The sequence below is a fragment of the Vulpes vulpes genome, chromosome 10 (genome assembly GCF_048418805.1).
Source record: "Vulpes vulpes isolate BD-2025 chromosome 10, VulVul3, whole genome shotgun sequence".
Taxonomy (NCBI): Eukaryota; Metazoa; Chordata; class Mammalia; order Carnivora; family Canidae; genus Vulpes; species Vulpes vulpes.
In genome coordinates this window covers 79,962,790-79,983,132 of record NC_132789.1, presented here as the reverse complement: position 1 = coordinate 79,983,132, position 20,343 = coordinate 79,962,790, and the positions used below count along the sequence as shown (strand labels likewise).

Sequence of the window (20,343 nt, the reverse complement as noted above, 5' to 3'; positions counted from 1 at the left end):
CGCTTAAGGATGTGGGGTGTGGGCAGGTGGGAGGAGGTGTGGGGTCCGTGCTTAGGGACTGGGGCTTGGGCAGGTTGGGGGGGGCTGGGGGAAGCACCATGTGTCATAGGAAGGGGGAAGCCAACCACAGGTGAGCCTTCCGGGGTGGGGCGAATGTCCCTCCTGGTGATGTGTGCTGCTTGTCATACGTGGTTGTTGTGGCAATGAAAGGGGCTGGGTGCTGGGGTGGGCAGGGGGAAAGCACCTAACAACACAGCATGTGAGGGTTTTTTGGCTGCAAGTGAGCCTAGTCAGAATGTGGCCCCTTGAATGGGCCGGAGACATGTGTAGACCTCTGTGCTGACTTGCAAGCCTGCTGCTGTCTGAGTGTCTGCGGGCTAGTCGCTGCCCACTCTGGGCCCTGGGGGCTCCTCAGCAGGGAGTCCTGGCCCCCAGCCCTGGTTTGACAGCTTCCATCCTCCTCACTCCTCACGTCCAGTCATGGGCACGTCCTGCAGATCTTATTTCCATGCAGCCTCGCACATCATCTCCATCAGAACCAGCAGGCTCTTGGGGCCTGTTGTCTTATCTCTACCTTGGCTGGCAGAGTCAGCCTATGGCCATCTGGGGGTGGGGGCTCCCTGGAGTCCTCCCGGGGGCTGTGTAGTTCACTGCCCCCGCGCCCGCGCCTTAGGGTTGCTGAACGTAGAAGTCACAAAGTCACAAGACAGACTGCTTGTCACCAAAGCAATAGAAGATTCATTGGAACAGGTTTGATTTCCGAGGAATCCTGTGTGACAATCCTGGGAGGCATCCCGGTGGCCTGGCTGGCTGTTAGGCCAAGTGTGTGGTCACATTGTCCCGAGATAGGCTGTGCTCCTAGGGTGCTGCCCCAGGGCAAGGCCCACAGACTGGAACGTGCTTTCATAGGAATTGTTTTGCCGACTGCAATCTCGGGGTGCTTGCTAGCTCACCCCTGTCCCCTCCTTTTTTTTTTTCCCCCTGTCCCCTCCTAATAAACAGGTGTGGGCAGGCAGGCTTGCCCTGGTACCTTCTGACCGTGCTTCCTGAGTGCCTGCACTGTGCTGTGGAGGACAGTGTGGGTAGGCTCCCTGCTGGATGGAGCTCATGCTGGGGTGCAAGCCCAGGTGTGAGACTGTCCCTGCTCAGGAGGCTACCGCAGCTCAGGGCTGGGAGCTCAGAGCCACGTCAGGTCCCCACAGAGCCTGGGGTTTGGCCCCCCCCTGGTGGCGATGACGAGAACTGGAGCCCTAACTCATTAGGACGGTGGAGAAGATGCCACTTCTGCAGATGCCTGCTTGCCGGCCTGCCTGCGCACCTGCTGCCTGGGTCTGTCCCCTTGCGGGATGCGTCCAGGCCGGGTACATCTCCCAGTGATTGCCCAGTAGCCTGGGCAACCTCAATGGTCGGGCCAGTTTTTATAGATCATCTGGGACTTGATAAACTTGTTTTTGGCTGGAGTCCTGGGTCACATCAAAGTGGAGAAAATCCATTTCTGGCTGCAGTTGCATTTTTAGAGGAAGTCAAACATCAAAAGAGACAGGCTGAAAACCTGCATGTCCCCATCCTGACCGATGGTGGGCTACCCTTCAGGTGGCAGGTGTGGCAGGTTGCGGACAATCATTTCTCTTTTAAAGGCAGAGGGTAAATGCACTACAGTACAGGATCTTGTCTGGAGATTGTAGCAAACAGGACAACATCTGCTTTTCATGACTAATCTGATGCGTTGCCCTTGATGCCTTTGGAAACTTCTCAATATTTTAGATAGATGAAACAAAATGGTTTATTAAAAACAATTTTTAAAATAGCTCTACAGAAAAATTAAAAGAACAAAAGATGCAATTTACAATGGCCACAGAAAGTATGAAGTATCTAAGAAGAGGTGTAACAAGAAATGTGTAGGATCTCTGTTTTTTAAAAAAGCTTTAGAATTATAGAAAATAAAATTTTAGTATATAGGGAGATGTACTATATTCTTGGATGGGGCAACTCAAGGTTGTAAAGCTTATCAATTCTTCCTCAATTGACTTATATACATAAGACAATTCTAATTGAGATCCCAATGGGATTAAAACATTTCAAAATGATTTTAAAATTCTTGGAGAAAGAAATATGTGAGAATGAGAGTTTAAAATAATGAGAGCAATTTTAGAAAAAATTTATTTATTTATTCATGAGAGACACACAGAAAGAGAGAGAGAGAGAGAGGCAGAGACACAGGCAGAATAAGAAGCAGACTCCATGCAGGGAGCCCCACGTGGGACTCAATCAGGATCCCAGGATCATGACCTGCACCAAAGGCAGGTGCTTCACCGGCTGAGCCCCCCAGACACCCTCTACCCCTCAGTTCTCATGCCTACCTTAGGTGCCTTTGCCTGGATGGCCGCTGAGGACAAGAGTCTTGGACTCTGGCCCTTAGCGCACTCTCTCCCTTGGCCCTGACTTAGTTTTTGCTTTTGGACTCCAAGCACTGTATGTGTCAGAGCCCTCTGGCCTCTCTGCTGTGCTGAGGGCTGCAGCCTCATCTACTGTGCTCGGTGTTGAGAGCCAACAATGCTGCCTGATGGGCAGCAAGTGCTCAATAAGTGTTTATTCTGTGCACAAATGGCGATCCCTGGAGAAGCTGGCAGAAAGAAGGCAGGAGTGTATTCCATGTCCAGAACAGCAGAGGGAGAACAAGGGATGTCCTTGTGTCACATACATTAGATGCAATGCTTTGTGATGAGGCAATAGTGAAATGTCAGATGCTGGAATATTGGGGAAGAAAAAGTCTGAAAGTGATGGCTTTGCAGTACCATGTATGGAATCTTCAAGTTCTAGAATTTTGTATAACACACACGCACACACACACACGCACACACACACCCTGTGTGTTCCTTATTTGGTTCTCTTAACATTTTATTCTTTCTGTTAAAGCCAGTAATTCAAGATAGTTACAACAGAGGGCAGAACTGTGCAAGTAATTTTAAACGCCTGTTTACTCTTGCCTGAAAATCATCCCCAATACAAACTCCTGAAGTATATGGACTGTGCTATAGAAAGAACTCTTTTGCACTCTAGTTTTCAACATTTACCTGTCAAGATTATTTAAAAGCATTATTTTTCATGTCATTGTGTGAAATACCTGGTGATACATGTAGGCACTAATAAAAGCCAAGTGCTAATCCTTTGAGGAACACTGAAATGTGGCTGATGTCTTTATAAGTCCTATGTCAAGATTAGGTGATGGCTGTTCTTTATTCCTTCCCAAATATGCTTCACCTTTCTTTCCTATCTAGTGCTGGAATGCAGGCTTTTTGAGGTCACCACCATTAACAAATGCTGATTAATGTTCTTTATCGGGAAATTTCTGAAGCTTATAGGCAAGACCAAGGAAGCAGAAGGGCTATTCTTGAACATCGAGAACATGCTAGCACAGGTAAAGTGGAAAATCACTTTAAATCCTTCAAATGCCCTTCCTTTTGTGTTAGATATTTTCAGATATTATTTACCTTTGTTCCTTTATAATCTCATCCACAAAGAGAAGAGTTAATGATAAATAACAAATGATAAATTAATTATGTTAATCAGAGAGGAAGCCGACTTTAATCCATACCCTGAACCATAGATTAGTGTTGACAAGTAGTAGATAGATGGGATCCAAGAGGTGAAATTTTTTGGGGAAAAAAAGGGAATGTTGATAAAGCAAAAAAAGAAAAAAAAAACCACAAAAAAAAAAAAAAGGAATAGAACAGTGGGTTGAAAGAACTAACAAAAGACTGGTTAAGGCCTTGGTTATAGTTTTAATTGGTTGTAATTTTCACAAAAATGTTGGGGAAAGTTTATTATCTTGTCTCAATAGTGATTGACTTTTTCTGAAATATTAAGTTTTGGCTTTGCTGAATACAATGAAAATTTTGCTCATAATACATAACTAACTATGCATACGAGGACATTTAACTGGCCTTTAAAAACTTATAAATTTTCCTTATTTCAGTAGCATGTGTAGACCAAGAGTAGTATAACTAACCAGAGACAAAGCTGTTTTTATTTTAAAACAAAGACCTTCAAATTTTTCTAAAACATTGCCTCTGCCCCAGAAAGCATTCTATCTAAAGAGGTTAATAAGACTTAACATGGCAAGTCTTCTTGTGGCAGAGATCATGCTTGGTCACCAATGTTTATATCCTCCGAGGCATATTACAACCTACAGGTGCCTAATAAGTGAATTGGTGGATCACTTTGAATTTGCAGACACTCCGCGTCCTTTAGAAGGCAGCACAGAGGTGTGAGCAGTGCCCTGATGTTTTCTGGCAGGCCAGGTTTGAAGTGCTTTGGCCCTTGCTGCTGTGTGAGCTCCGCAAGGGTTCTGACCTCTCTGAGTGTTGAGGATCCCAGACCTGGCTCCAGGGATTGTTAACAGGCTCAGGGAAGAAAGGACATAGAGCACCTCTCAGCCCGTGTGGCACACAGTGAGGTGCAAGACCTGGCGGCTGTTTGTTACTGCTGGCTGTGGGGGCAAGGTACCTGAGGCCTTGCTTCCTCACAGTAGGGCAGCTTGATTTCAGCGACCCTGAGCTCTTCCATCTTCCCAGGAGTGGAGTCCAGCGGTTCTCTGTTATCCTACTCTAATTCTGGAAGTTCCCCTGAGCCCCCGTTTTTTTCCTGCGAGGTCCAGGTGTTCATCCCTGACAAGTGTCTGCGTGGGGAGCACCAGTTATTTTCTGAGACTGTCACTGAATTCACGTAGTCGTTCACTCATTCACCCACTCCGTGGACGCTGACTGAGGGCCTTGCCTGCCCGAGCGCTGTGCCAGGATTTGGGATGCTGGCAGGAGCGAGGCAGGCACGCTCTCTGTCTGAAAGGAGCTCCCTGTGTGGCCGGAAGCCGCTGAGAACACGCAGAGCAGCAAGGGAGCGTGGCCTGGGCGATACACGGTCGCGGTCGTGGAAGGTTCGATGGCTTTGCAGGAGGCGCGCCAGAGCTGGACACTTGAGGGGAATCTCTGTCCCTGAGGCTCCTTTAGGAGTCGTCACTCTCAGGTTCTGTTCTCAAAGTATTTTGCATCAGTGGTTCGGGACTAGCCACCATGGGGACTGATCTGGGAGTATCCTGGGGCCCTGGAGGTACTTCCCAAAGACACTTCTGAAGCTACTTTGGCGATAACGGCTTCTCTGGAACAGGTGCCTGTGGCTCCTGACCTGGTTACTCGTGACGTACCCGTCTGGCATGTGCAGCACATTCAGCTCGGGTTGTTGCAGGAGTTGCAGGCCATAGTTTTCTGCAGGGAGGCAGTTGTGCTCCCCAGGAGGCCGTGGCCACAGGGGACACAGTCGGGTGCTCACGACCCGGGGACAGGGGCACTGCCACACACCCTGCGTGGGGAGGACCCCTCTCCATCCAGTGGCACGGTGCTCAGGCTGGGGAGCTGATTGCGCCCAAGCGCTTGTTGGGAGCATGGGTGTCGCTGCCCGCCACGCGGGTGGTGAAGGCAGATGGTTTTGCGAAAGGGCCTGTGGTTACGGGTCAGAAACCTCCTTGTGAAGGACAAGGCCCGGAGCAGAGCCCTGGAGGCGGGGCACCCCCGGCCTCCCCCATGCAAGCCACGCAGGCTTCGGACACTGACTGAACCTGGGGAGCCTTAGTTTCCCCACCTGCAGTGGAGGAGCAGTGGCCCCTTGTTTTGTGGCACGTCTGTAAAGACCCAAGACATCACATGCAGGGAGCACGCAGCTCCATACGCGGCAGCTGGTACGACTGTGGACGGTGACCAAGGAAGACCCCCTTCCTGTCCTGAGCACTGCTGACCAAGCCTGCGAAGCTCCACCTGGGTTCGGGGTCCTGCTGCAGCAGGGAACAGCAGGGGACAGCCCGGAGGCAGCAGGGGACAGTCCAAAATTCCAGGGATGACAGCTGTGCCCTGGGGGGAAGCTTGACAGCGTGCCTGCATGCCCGGCTGTGTACCCCTGGCCCCAGGGCAGTGACACCCAGGCTGCAGGGCGGTGGGGGGCTAGGGTGCTAGCTTTCCTCCCCCCGGGCTTCTGCCCTCCTTGGCCTGGCTGGGGACACAGCCCGGCCGCACCTGAGTCTGACAGGTGTGGGGAATCCGGAGGGGAATCTGGAGGGGAACAGGAGGGACCCTGAATGTTCCCTGTCCTGAGTCTGCAGGTGGGAAAGGAGGTGTGGGCGGCACTGTCAGCTGCTGGGGTGGGTATGGACAGAGACAGGATTGCTCATCTGCGGGGCCTGGAAGCCCATGGGGAGCACACCTCTGAGTGACACGGGGGCTTTTTCACGCCTGGAGGGACACAGGGAGGAGGGGCATGTGAATGCGTGAGGGACAGAAGGTCCCCCCTGAACCAAGGAGGGTGTGCTGCTCAGGGGGCTGCACAAAGACTGCTGAGTGGGGGTCAGTGGTGACCCCCAGTCATGGAAGGGGTGGATGCGGGGGTGCTGAACTGTGGGGCATTTGGAGTTGACTGTGTGATGCTGACAGGGAGGACAGCACGTACTGAGACTAGTCTGAGAAGCTTGTTGGTGGTAGCATGGCTTCAGGTGAGGTTTGGTCCAGGACACGTATGTATGTGTGGAACAGGAAAGGAGCTGGGAAGATGGGCAGACTGGAGATGTCAGCGGGGACTCTGTGAGGGGGCAGGACTCGGAAGGCCTAGGGAGGGATGGGTCCTTGAAAAGGAGGCTGGTCATCCCTTCCCCTGAGACACGCAGGAGGAAAGAAAATGGGTGAAAACACTGTGAAATTGAAATTCAAAAGAAAAGTGTGAATGAGGTATACCAGACTGTAATCTCCTAGGATCCATCCCCCCTTTCATAGTAAGTGATGTGCCCCTCTCCCGAATGGTTAGCTCAGTGAATGGTTGGAAAAAAGCCCACATTTCTCAGCTTTCCTTGGAACTGGAAATGAGCACGTGCCTAAGTGTGGGCTGGCCAGAGTAAGTGGGAATGGTGTGGACAGCTTCTAAAGGGTTTTCGTGAAGTGAAGAGTCTGATCCCCTTCTCTTTCCTCCTTTCTGCTGGTGAGATTGTGGATATCATGGCCAGAGATGGAGCAGTCATTTTGCAACAGGAAGTATCCTTGGGAATGGAGGTCAGGCAAGGTCAAGCCACAAGGTAAAAGGAATCTGAGTCTCTGACACTGTGGTGTGTCTGCAACTCTGGGCCACCCATTTCCTGACTGCTGCACAAGAGAGAAATCAAGTCACTGTTTTTGTTTTGTTCTATTTTAAATATTTTGTTTATTTAGTAGAGAGAGAAGAGAGAAAGCCGCAAGGGTGGCGGTGAGGGCCAGAGGGAGAAGCAGGCTCCCTACCGAGCAGGGACCAGAAGTGGGGCTAGATCCCAGGATCCCAGGACCATGACCTGAGCTGAATGCTGACCCTTAACAGACCCAGCCACCCAGGGACCCCTCAAGTCATTATTAACCTGGGTTCTCTGTGACTTGCAGCCAATCATGATGCGGGCCAGTATCTGGGGGCAGTCTTTCAGGGGTTTGTCATGCAGTCAGCCTGGAGTCTGTCTCTGAATTGGGGTGGGAAGGATGAGGCCTGGGCCAGCTGCTGAGAAGGGTCACCTTTATAGGTCCATATGAGGGGTGTGCAATGGAGCTGGAGGCCTATGGCCCCGGGACCCCTAGCACAGCTGGTTGCCTCCAGGGCTGCAAGCTGACCTTTTTCCCAGTCCCTTCCTGGGCCGTGCCTGCACCAAGCTGCGGGGGTCAGTGTGGCATGGAGAAGCACTTTGAGCAGGTGCAGGGGAGCGGAATTCACACCCAGGAGCCGGGCGCAGTCGGGCCTCTGCTGGGCAGGCACCAGGCTGTGGAGGAGCCAGCGAGGATGATCGCTCATTCGAGTAGGGCCAAACCCATGCACAGATGTTCTTGTTGATGTCATGTTCTCTTTTTAGTTTTAGATTTTATTTATTTATATGAGTGAGAGAGAGAGAGGGAGAGAGAGAGAGCATGAGGGGGCAGAGGCAGAGGGACGAGCAGACTCCGCTGAGCATGAAACCCCACCTGGGACTCAATCCCAGGACCACCTGAGCCAAAGGCAGAGGCCTAACTGGCTGAGCCTCCCAGGAGCCCCAATATCACGTTTTCTGACATGAGATGCCAGCAGTAAGATAACTCATCACTGACTCTCATGTCTTACACTGGACTTTTAGAAGATTATACCCAACGGATGTGTTCCCATGTGCTGAAAACGTTTTGGGAGAGGAGTGATTTGGAGTCACGGAGTGTAAGTGCCACTGAACGAAATATGCTGCAGTGGCAAATCCCTAAACAAGTTGTGTACTGTGCTAACAGATGTCTGGTTACCCTTGGATTAAGGGCCACATGGATGGTATTGTTGGGTATGCATGTGAGCTCTAGAGAGTATATCCCCTGGGAACTTCCACATGTGCACAATGGTGTGTTGTTCTTCAAAAATGTTTACTGCTATGAACTATAGCCTCTGAAAACATTCTCCCCAATTTATTTTTGGTTTACACTGTTTCCCCATAAATGTCTCACAGCATTTTATAAATATTTAAATTCCCTAAGAGAAGAAGGGGTGCAGGCGTGGCTGCTTCTGCGAGGAGGTTGCTGGTGGGCATTGGGCGGCGGTGCCAGCCTGGGGCTGTGTCCCCTCAGGAGGGCATTTTTTCTTTGCAGAGCCAGGCCCTGACACAGGTGCTTCCCACTGTGCAGAATGCGACTGGAGAGCTCTACCTTGAGGTTGGGCTGACCCACGAGGGATTCCATTGTTTCCAGAAAGCCTGGTCCAACCTCATGGAGTTTTCACCTGGCGACATCAAAGACAATCAAGACGTCGTGAGGCAGAAAGGTTGGCAGTTGGGGCGGGGGCCTGTGTGTGTGTGTCAGAGCTGGGCTAGGTGGGTCCCCAGCAGCCCTCATGGGGGCTCTGTGCACTGCGTCCTGCGGGGGGCATGGGGGTGACCCGTGAGCATCCTCGGGACAGCCCAGCCTCTGGGGGCCTTGAAGCAGACTGGGAGACAGGGAGGCGGGGGCAGGGCAGGGGCCTCAGGATGGTGGGAAGGGGGCTGGGGTGGGGGGCCGGGGTCTCAGGGTGGGGGGGTGGGAGGGGTGGGGGCCTTCCCACCACTGAGGCCTGCCCCAGGGCTGGATCTCCCCTCCCCGAACTGCGTGTCCTCTAGACGCTCCTGAGCCTCCCAGGTCATGTCCTTCATGTCACGAGAGGGAGAACGAGGGGATAGCTGAGGCCTTCATGGTGAGGGGCTGTGGGAGTGCCCGGCCCCACCATGCTGCTCAGAGACAGACACAAAGAGTGTTTGATGAGTGAAGCTATTAGGTATTTTTGAAGCACTGACTTGCGGTCACACCAAGGCAAAGGATGTGAGACTGACACCATATTTAAATGGCTGCGTTAATTAGCTGCTGTTGCATTGAACAAACCACCCAGGATGCAGCTGCCTGACAATGGCTCCCTGCTCACAGGCCCGCAGATGGGGGGTCCAGGCCCAGGGGAGCTCAGAGTCAGGCTGGATGGGGCATGGGTCTGAGATGACCTGGTCTCTGGTGCTTCCCGCAGATGTCTGGTGGTCATCCGGCCAAGGTGATGGGGTGCCTGGGCACACGTCTGTCACCTCAGGAGGACAGCCTGGCTGATTCCCTCGGCGGGCATGGATTCCAAAGGAGGGCAAGCAGAAGCCTGTACAGGGCCCTCACCTAGGCTCACAAGCGGCACAAACCCTCTTGTGTTTCAGTCGGTGGTCACAGCGCATCACCAGGCTTCATCCATGGGCAGACAAGGGGCTCCACCCCTTGGTGGAGGAGGTACAGGCTGGTGGGAGGGGGAGGTTGCTACTGCCAGCTACAGGATCCAAGGCCACCAGCAAGCTCCCCACCCTCCCTAGATCTTATCTGTAAACCCATTTGGATAGTAGCAGTTGTCATTGCTGGATGCATGTTATGTGTAAGGTGCTTTGTACTTAGGAGCTTCCACTCTCAGACTCACCTCACAAAGTGTGGGCGGCCATCTCCACTTTGTAGCTGAGAGTCCAGCTGGGCTGCTTGGGCCCTGCAGCCTGTGTGTAACAGCTCCTCAGTGCACAGAAGCCCTGGTGGTTGACATTCCTGGAGCTGTGGTCCTCGGGGCAGCTCCCGTGTAGCTGCTGCTGATTCTTCTTTTTAAAGATTTTATCTATTTATTCGAGAGACACAGAGAAAGAGGCAGAGACACAGGCAGAGGGAGAGGCAAGCTCCCTGCAGGGAGCCCAATGCGGGACTCGATCCCAGGACACCAGGGTCACGCCCTGAGCTGAAGGCAGACACTCACCCACTGAGCCCCAAGGTGCCCCTACAGTGTAGCTTCTAAGGCACAGCTGTCATGGGCATCCTGGGACATCTGTGAGCTGAGGAACCCAGGGTGGGAACCAGGAGGCCTTCAGGAGGGTTTGGGGACTGGCCTTCCAAAGCCAGCAGGACCCTCTAAAGGGCAGAGCTCCAAGGAGCTGGGCAGCCCTTTGCCTGGTACAGACATATGTGACCCTCTACGGAAGTCCAATCAGTGGAAGTGGTGGGGCCCTGCTGGAAAGGGGTGCTTGGGAGTAGACCAGCGTCTTTAGTAGCGACCTTGGTGGGAAACCCCTGTACTTTCAGTCTTTGACAAGGGTCAGGCCAGGATTCAGGACCCAGTAAGCAGGTGAAGGTGGAGGGGTGAGGGCTCCCAGATGCCAGAGCTCACACACTTGAGAACTGTTCATTGAGCCGCTGCATACCAGGTGCCGTCCTGGACAGTCATCGGCTCTGTCCTCTAAGGGAGGCAACACATGACACACAATCATTGCAGGTTGGAGTAAATGCAATGAAAGACACAAAGGAGATGCAGGTAGAGCGTATGCAGGGGGAGAGTCTGCTTCTGAAAGGTTTGAAGGCTTCTCTGGCTGAGCTGTATGGTCCTGGAGGGGGAACAGCGCATGCAGGGCCCTGAGGTGGGAGGGGCAGTGCCTGTGGTAGCCGTGGAAAGAGCCTTCCTGAGCAAATGGCAGGAGGCCCCTGGGCCCAGATTGTGTAGGGCATTTGGCCTTGGGCCTTGGGCCTCGGGCCAGCATTTGGATTTTGTCCTCTGTGAGAGGAAGCCTTACAGGCTGTTAGGTGGGTATGATATCACTTGATCTCTGTTTTGGGATTACTTTTGTTGCTTTGCAGAGAATGGGACCCATGGCGACTGAGAAGGGACGCAGGAGATGGGGTACACGGCTGTCCATCCTGATGCCCACGTGTCAGGTGTGAGGCCCTGGGTGGGGCTGGGGGTGGAGAGCAGTGGGCTTGGGGCAGTGAGTGAGGTAGTGTTGACGGTGGGAAGGCCCATCCTGACCGGGAGATGGTACGCCTCTGTCATTACAACGGAAATCTCGATCTGCTTCTTTTTGCTGCTACCAAGGCAGTTCTAACACCTTCTGGGAACATCGTTAACGACTTCTTCTCTTCCTAATGGAGTGTGGCTTAGAGAGCACTTTCCAGCATTCTAGGAGTCAGAATATACAATACTCAATAAAAGAACCAAATGGGGGGCCTTGTGGAAGGTGGTGTGTCTCTAAGAAAGCTCCTTATTACTTGGGTTTATGGGGCTTATTCCTGTGCCTTTTGCTGTAAGGCTGGATGATGATGATGATGATTATTATTATTTTTAAAGATTTTATTTATTTATTCATGAGAATACACAGAGAGGAGAGAGAGGCAGAGACACAGGCAGAGGGAGAAGCAGGCTCCATGCAGGGAGCCTGATGTGGGACTCGATCCCGGGTCTCCAGGATCATACCCTGAGCTGTAGGCGGCGCTAAACCGCTGAGCCACCGGGGCTGCCCCATTATTATTTTTTACTACAAGACTGTTCTGGGTCCTTCGGGAGGACTTGGGCACTGCAGTGACAGCTGGTTTCACTACATCCGTAGTCTTACTTAATTTCTGATCTACTCATTTGCAAAACAGCCTCAGAATTCAGGTTCAGTGCATTGTCTCAGCTCCTCAGCCTAGTTGCTGTTGCGCAGGCACATCATGGCCTGGCCTGAAAGCCGATCCCGCTGCAGTCCAGGCCAGTAATTGATCTATTAAGGACATCTCAACTCTCGCAGAGCAACACACCCCAAGCATCCTCTCCTTTGCCGAAATGTATTCCCCACAGGCAGAGTACTGAACAATCTGGCAAAGTCGGGCCGGAGACTACTTGAAAGAACGTCACATCTGGGAATGTGCTACTGAAATTTCCAGCCTGCTGTACGACAGCCCCCGAGACCAGGCGACCATGAAATACACCAAAGGTGTTCTCGTGTAAACATGTGTTTTTTTCTTGAACAATCATTCTTTCCTGTGCTAGTTTTCCCCATCAAGGTCAATGTTCTCAACCCACACTTGTGAGTCCATTTCCTGCCTGACAGGGTGAAGAATGTGGAACATTAGCATTTCTGCCCTCAACTTGGGGGATTCTCCAGCGGGCTGACTCTGCCCCTCAGGGGCTCTCTGGCAAGGTCTGGGGACACTTCAGGTTGTCAGGACTGTTGCTGACATTGGGTGGGTGGAGCCAGGTGGTACGAGCTGGTACAGGACACAGGATGGCCCCCATCGTGCCACCTGCCTGACACCAGCTGGGGTTCAGATTAGTGCCTAGCCTCTAGTAAAGGAGGCCTTTTTTTTTTTTTTTAAAGATTTATTTATTTATGAGAGAGAGAGAGAGAGAGAGGCAGAGACACAGGAGGAGGGAGAAGCAGGCTCCATGCAGGGAGCCCGATGTGGGACTCAAACCCAGGACTCCAGGATCACGCCCTGGGCCAAAGGCAGGCACTAAACCGCTGAGCCACCCAGAGATCCCTAAAGGAGGCCTTCTTACGTGTTGCTCTGAAGGTCTTGAGTCTCTACCACCATAAACTGCCCTGCTACTATTCCATATCTTCCTGTATAAAACAAAGGATGTTTCTAAGAATTACTTTTGGGACGAATACCTACCATTTACATCAACATGGATGCCACTGGAGGGTATTATGCTGAGTAAAATACATCAGTTGGAGAAGGACTGTTGTCATGTGGTTCCACTCATACGTGGAATATAAGTAGTGAGAGGGACGCTGAGGGAAGGAGGGAAACTGAGTGGGGAATATTAGAGAGGGAGACGAACCATGAGAGACTCCTGACTGGGAAACAAAGGGTAGGGGGCTGGGGGACTAGGTGATAGGCACTGAAGAGGGAATGTGATGGGATGAGTGCGGGGTGTGATACTATATGCTGGCAAATTGAATTTAAATTTAAAAAAAAGGAATTACTTTTCATGGCACACAGAAATAGCCAACATTATTGTGCTCATGTATCATTAAATACACACAAGCATGTGTGCAGCTGGGAATACTTCTCTTGCAAAAATGAGATTTCTAAAATGCTTAAATATCAGGAGAAGTTTGTTTGGTAAGAAAAATATCCTAGTTGGAGAAATTATGGAATTTTTAGCAGATTTACTGTTTTTTCTACCAGGAGATAGTGAAAGGCAAGTTTTTAAAAAAGATTTTAAAAAGTTATTTGAGAGAGAGAGCGAGTGAAAATGCGAGCGAGCGAGAGAACAAGCATGAGTGTGCTGGGGAGGGGGCTAGGGGACAGAGAGAATCTTAAGCAGACACTGCGCTGAGCATGGATCCTGACATGGGGCTCGATCTCACAACCCAAGATTGTGACCTGAGCCAAACCAAGAGTCCAATGCTCAACCGACTGAGCCCCCAGGTGCCCCAGGGCAAGTCTAATAAAACGTCTCAAGTAGTGTGTCTTTCTCCCAGCAAAACACCATGGCGGGGAGGTCTGGGGTTGAACTGTTGGGGGTGTCTCACTGCTTGGGCCCTTCCCCCTGTAGTTGTGAGGCTTTGCTCAGCTCCCCCCTCCACCCCAGGCATTGTTGGAGCTGCTCAAGAAAAAATCATCTGTAATGATGTAGGCAGGCAGGGGCCAGGGACCCAGGGGGGCCTGTGGGACCAGCTGAGAGGGTCCTTGGCTTCAGGCAGGATGGAAGGCAAACATGAGCCAGCAGGAGGTGAAGGTGGGGTTTATTGCCCATGTGTACGGACAGGGTGAGGGGTACAGACAGAGTGTCCAGGAGACACAGGGAGGAAAGAACACGAGTCTCATTTTCGCTTGGGATCCGGGGGTCTTACTGAGGGCAGTGGTCTGGTGTACATGACCCCTGAGGCATCCAGGACCTGGTTAGACCAAGGCGAGGCCCCAGGTGCTGCTTCTCGGGGCCCGGGGACCTTGGCATCGAGACATCTGGCGCAGGCAGTCTGGAGTCCGCGCGTCATGGCTTTATCCCGGTCATTTCTCACCTGCTCCTTTCTTAGGTGTTCTCTGCTCTAGAGAAGTCTTTACTTCCTTGACCTCACAAGGAGGACATAAGATCTTTGCGTGTAGAGCCTACAAGGCCTATGTAGAGTGGGTGGGGGCATGGGTCCTAGAAGCACTAAGCAGGAGAAGATGCGGAATAAAAAACGTTTTATCTCCTGGAGTCCTCCTTCGCTTTCTCGATCTCAACAACCCCTGTTACAGGTAAAGTGGATTCACTCAGGTCCTGCACTGGTGTTCTCCAGAGGGGAAAAGATCGGATCTAAGCCCAGACACAAAGAGAGGTGGGGCGAGGGCTGTGGGTGGGTGGAGAACTGCCCAGAGGAAGCATTGGAGGGAGGGGCCCCGGCTCAACATTGGGGGTTCTCCCCATGGGAGGGCAGGCCAGGGTGATGGGGCCTCACCTGGGCTGCAACTGGGAATGAGGACCACAGTCTGACACTAAGGGCAGTCAGACATCAGGGGTGGGGGCCACCTTGAACTGACTTAGCAGGAAGCTTGCTAGGATGGGAGATGCAGAGGTGAGCACAGAGGTCCAGAGTGAGGCCTACTTGAGGAGGACTGACAAGAGCCCACGTACCATCCCCCATGAGGAGACAGTCCCTGCTGGTCTCTGCGTATAGCAGAGGCTTGTGGGTGTTATCCTGTGGCTGTGACTGGGGCCAGCCTCCGAGGGCCTGAGCATGTCCCTGGGCATGTTGGTGTGAGGGAAGCGTTGTGTGTCTGCAGACGCCAACACCCACACCCTTGCCTGGCCCAGTCAGCTGGCGGAGGGCCGGGACGTTCCAGGCTAAGTCATGAAGCTGTGCAGTTCTGTCCCTCTGCTCTCTGCTACCTGGCTGGCCATCACTTCCACATCCCACCTACCTGGACATGTGTCCCCCTTGCCTCTCCCGGGACAGCCACCTGCCAGTGCTTGCCCCTGGGACGGACATGCTGTTGCTGCTTTCCAGAGCCTGAGTGCAAATCCGTACGTAGCCTTCCTAGGAGCAGGAGTCCAAGTAAGGGAGTGTGCAGGTGAGACTGCAGGTGCTCCATGGCGGTGGCTCCGTGCCCTGGGTGCCCGGGTTCAAGTCCATGACAGTAACAACATCACATCTTGGGATCTCATCCATTTCATTAGTAAAAGGAGAGCGGGGACAGTGTCTTCCTCCCAGGACGACTGTGAGGATCAAGCCATCCATCCCGGGGGACGTGCTCTGTAGAATGCCCAGCGTGAACCACAAGAGCCCATTGCACCGAGCGCGGCCTGCTACTGTCTTGCCTCCCAGGAGATGTCATGGGTGTTGGGCACTGGTTAAGTCCCCTTTGTTCCTCCTGAGACCAGCCCAGTGAGCAGAGGCAGGAGTGTTCTCAGCAGCAGGAGGCCTCACAGCGGAGCCATGGCCTTGTAGAGGAGAAGTCCAGATGCATGGCCCTCCAGGCAGAGTCACCCCCACACCCCTCCCAACCCCCACCGCCCCAGCCCAGGGCGGCTGGGGCAGGCAACTTGGGCGCCTCCTGTCCTCCTCCTGTCCTCGTGCAGCGCACAGGGTGTGGCCTCTGGAACCACGGGACAACGTCCCGTGGAGCCTCCAGCCTAGCCCTTGGAGCCTTGCCAACCTTCGACCTTCGGAAACAGGAGAGCTCGTCCCCTTAGGGAGACTGCCCCTGGGCCACCGCGCCTTCCTTTTTTTTTTTTTTTTTTTTGCAGGCCAAAACCCTAGTTTATTTCAGCATCAGCAACATCTTAGCCATCACAAAAATAAACTCTACCAAGGGCAACAGAAGTCTCTACAGCGAGGCTAAGGGCTCAGCTGCCAAGTGGCGAACATCAGAGGGGTGCATGGTGGGCACTGCCTGGGCAATAAGTTAGGAAGCAGCGGGGCTGGTGGTGGTGGCAGATGTGGGCTGAGGCCTCACTTCTGGGCAGGCACGAGGTCATCGATGGCCTGGCCCTGCTCCAGCCGCTGCTCCATCTCGATGAGCAGCTTCACGCCATCCACCACCATCTGTACCAGCTCCACCTCTGAGAAGCCCAGGCGGTCTGCGTTGGAGACATCAAAGATGCCACCCACAGCAGCTGTGTCCACACCACCTGTGCCTAGTTTCTGAAGCTGCAGCCGTTTGAGCACCTCCGGGAACTTCTCATGCTTGCCCAGGTGGGGCAGCTTGATGTGCACACCTGCCCGCAGGCCTGAGCCCAGGTTGGATGGCCAGGTGAGGACGTAGCCCAGGTGAGGGTTCCACATGAATTTGTAATTCTTTGACTTGAAAAGTGTTTCAATCTGGGTGAGGCCATTGCAGAACCGAGTGAACACCTCCTTCATGTTGCCCCCTATCTTTTTTTAAAATTATTTTTTATTTATGATAGAGAGAGAGAGAAAGAGAGAGAGAGAGAGGGAGGCAGAGACACAGGCAGAGGGAGAAGCAGGCTCCATGCACCGGGAGCCCGACGTGGGATTCGATCCCGGGTCTCCAGGATCGCGCCCTGGGCCAAAGGCAGGCGCTAAACCGCTGCGCCACCCAGGGATCCCCATGTTGCCCCCTATCTGAATGGAGATAACCCGCAGGTGGTCTTCCTCGTTGATCCACACCAGGAAGGTCTTGTCATTGCGCCAGATGCCTCGGGCGTCCGGCCAGTCGCGGGCCGTGCCCGAGGCCAGGAGCAGGGCGACAGGGGCTTATCGAAGAGGAAGTGGTCGTCGATGAGCTGCTGCTGCTCCGCCTCGGTCCTGCTCTTGAGCGCGTAGTACCGGGGCCAGGTCGCCGTCCAGGCTCCACAGAGCTTCCACCGCGAGCGGCTCCAGGGCACCGCGCTCCCCGCGGCCGCAGTGCGGGGGGAGGCAGAGGCCGCGGATGCTGCGACCCGTGCGCACCCGCGAGCTCAGCACAGAGTTGGGGTCCGGGTCGCCGCCCTGCAGGTGCCGGGGTTCAGGCCGGTCTTGTGCTGGTCGCTGGGCTCGTAGCCGCCGTGCGGGTCCTCGAGGACGGGGTCGAAGAGCTCCTTGCACACGTCCTAGGACTGTTCGCCGCCTGCCCCGCAGCCCACGGTCACGGTGTGGGGTGGCCCGGGTTGTCCCCGCGGGTCTGGATGACGTCGTCCGGCGGGAAGCCGCTCGGCGAGCTCTCGGGGTCCGCACCTCGGCCACGTGGTTGTGGCCGCGGAGGTCCGGGGGCTCATCCTGGCGGGAAGCGGAGCTTCAGGGTGTCGCGGCTGTTGGAGAAGGGCGCGGCGGCGGCGGCGGGCGGGTGGCCGGGCGGGGACCGCGGCGCCTTCCCCGACCTCGGGCGGGCGGGGGTGGCCGGAGGGTGGAGGGCCCGGGGGCGCCCCCGCGGTCGCGCTGCGAGGCGCCGGGAGGGGTGCGGGGGGAGGGGAGGGCAGGCCCAGGAAGCGCGGGCGCGGTATCCACGGTGACCACGGTGACCACGGTGACCACGGTGACCACGGTGACCACGGTGACCACGGTGACCCCGGCAGCACCGCGTGGAGGCTCAGCGGCCGTGCCCGGGAGAGTAGCCCCGGCGCCTGCGCCCCCGCCCGGGCTCCGCCCCCCCCCCCCCCCCCCCCCCCCGACTGTGGGCTGACTCCGCCCCGCCCAGCTCCGTGTCGCCGTGTCCCCGGCACCTCGGGGCCCTGCAGCCGCCTCTGCTGACGTGGGGCAGCGCTGGTCCCCGCACAGCCCTTTCCTGTCCGCAGACGCCCCCCACGACCCCTGCTCGGGCTGAACGGAGGCGGTGGCCTCAGGCGCAGGTCCCGGCCGCCGCGGCCCGGGCTCCGGCTCCGCACCTCACCTCGCCTCGCCCTCGCCTCGGCCTTCAACCCCAGGGTGTCGGGGTCGTGTCGCCAAGTCCGCCCCAGACCTGGGTCCTCGGCCGGGCGTCTCCATTACAGCATCTGGCACCTCTGAGTCCAGGATCTCAAGCCTGAGGACGCACCCGCCCTCTTCTGACGATGTCATGTTCTCCTGTCTCATCCCTCTCTTCCTGATGACATCACCTTCCACCATCTCAAACCCCCTCTTCCTGATGACGTCACATTTCCCTGTCTTATCCTCCCTCTTCCTGATGATGTCAGGTTCGCTCGTGTTATCTGCGCGGCCGCTCTGGCATCGCCTCGTTGTGTTTGTGATTAGTCACTGGGCTGAGGACAGCACATGCTGGCTTGTCACGCGTCCTCGCAATGGTTGGGTGTCGTCCTGAGGGTGGACACCCTCTGAGGCTCAGAGGATTAGAGCACCTGGCAGCCCGCGGGTGGCAGAGCCGGTCAGCTCCGGAGCTGGATCGGGCATCTGGGCCTTGCTGAGCGCCATCCCGCCAGGCCCACCTGCCTGCCCTGAGCACTCTCTGGGGCGTGAGGGTGCCCAGGGTACCTGCCCAGGCCATCACATGCAGCCTGGGCCTGCCAGCCTCACGGCCTGTTGCATCCCGGCCCACAGCAAAGGCCCAGACCCTCACACTTCGCATGGACTAAACTGGCCTCCCTGCCTTAGTTTCTCCTCCACACTTCTGATTTTATACATAGAACATAAGACTCGGTGCCTCATCCCTGGCCCCGAGATTTGAAGGCACCTCCTGCTTAAAAATAAAAAATTCAAAACCTAAAATGAAGTGAAGGTTAAAAATTGAAATAAAAAATTTGGTCTTAGGGATCCCTGGGTGGCGCAGCGGTTTGGCGCCTGCCTTTGGCCCAGGGCGCAATCCTGGAGACCCGGGATCGAATCCCACACCGGGCTCCCGGTGCATGGAGCCTGCTTCTCCCTCTGCCTGTGTCTCTGCCTCTCTCTCTCTCTCTCTGACTATCATAAATTAAAAAAAAAAAAAAATTGGTCTTAAACGTGATTGGGAGGGGAGGGGTTGGGTACATTCACTCCTCTTGCTACTTGTTGTTCAAGTTAAATCCTTTTTTAAAAGATTTTCTTTATTCATTCATGAGAGACACACAGAGAGAGGCAGAGACACAGGCAGAGGGAGAAGCAGGCTCCCTGCGGGGAGCCCGATGCAGGACTCTATCCCTGGACTCTGGGGTCACGCCCTGAACCGAAGGCAGATGCTCCACCACTGAGCCCCCAGGCACCCCTGTTGTTCCCAGTATTACTGTTTTGCTTCCCTTCACGGGAGCGGTTCTGAGTCTTTGAGTTTCTTCCACCAGAACGTTATTATAGCCTGTGGTGTGTAGTGGATGCTGACTTTCCTCGTCAATGGCTCTACTGTGACTGAGCCCTCAGGCCCATTTTGTGTCTGATGCCCGGTGGCTGATGTCTGAGCCTGGGGCCTGAAGCTTTCTTATCAGAAGGGAGCCCAAGGGGAAGGCAGGGGATTGTGTGGGACCTGCCTGGTCTCTGCTGGGTCTCCAGCGAGTTGACGAGGTCCCCAAGGTGTGTGGGGTTAGGGTGGCAACTGGAGGGGCCTTGAGTCTTCACAAAAGGAGGCTCCAAACTTCCCGGAAGTGGCATTATAGGGCCCCCCAGCTGCACCCACTGCCTCGGGCCTTACCTGTTGGCCTGGTGTCTATGGGGCAGGGGTTGTCAGGCTGCGTTCCTCCTTGGCTCCTGAAGTGAGTGCTGGGAGAGAGAAATGGGGGGCGAGTCTCAGGATTCTTGCAGGGCTTCAGGGAATGTGCTTCTGTGCAGGTTCTGGGTGGGGGCGGAGGCTCCGGGACCCTGGGAGGGGCCACAGGGCGTGGTCAACTTACTCACATGAGGCAGCACTGCCGGGTCACCCCCTCCAGGGCCTCGGGACAGGGGTCCTCCCTCCCACCGGGTTCCGCTGTGGCTAGGGACCGGGCAGCCGCCTACCCTCCCTGCCCCATCCTGTGCTGGCTCTGGGCCCGTGGGCATGTCCTGCAGGTAGTGCCCACGGTGGGTGGTGGCCCTTCCAGCCGTGTTGCCACATACGGGGACTCGGGGAGTGCATGGGGCTGCAGAGCACACCCCAGATGGGGGCTGGAGGACAGCAGGCTGGAGGGGGTGCAGGCAGTTGGGGCTGGGGTCCCTCCTGCAAGGTGCTCCCAGCCTTGGTGTCTCCCGTGGGC

At 54.8% G+C, this 20,343-nt stretch overlaps 1 protein-coding gene and 1 pseudogene across 1 annotated transcript in view; one reads left to right on the top strand and one right to left on the bottom strand.

Annotated features, from left to right (window-relative positions):
* Positions 1-9,683, top strand: part of LOC112930690 (putative tetratricopeptide repeat protein 41) — a 38,603-nt gene extending 28,920 nt beyond the window's left edge. The window contains 2 exon segments of the mRNA XM_072724747.1: positions 8,685-8,820; positions 9,547-9,683. Of these exon segments, the coding sequence (XP_072580848.1) occupies positions 8,685-8,721 (37 nt within the window). The 3' untranslated portion in view covers positions 8,722-8,820; positions 9,547-9,683.
* Positions 9,684-12,642: 2,959 nt separating this feature from the next.
* On the bottom strand, positions 12,643-18,622 carry LOC112930703 (creatine kinase B-type-like; annotated as a pseudogene).
* Positions 18,623-20,343: the final 1,721 nt, after the last annotated feature.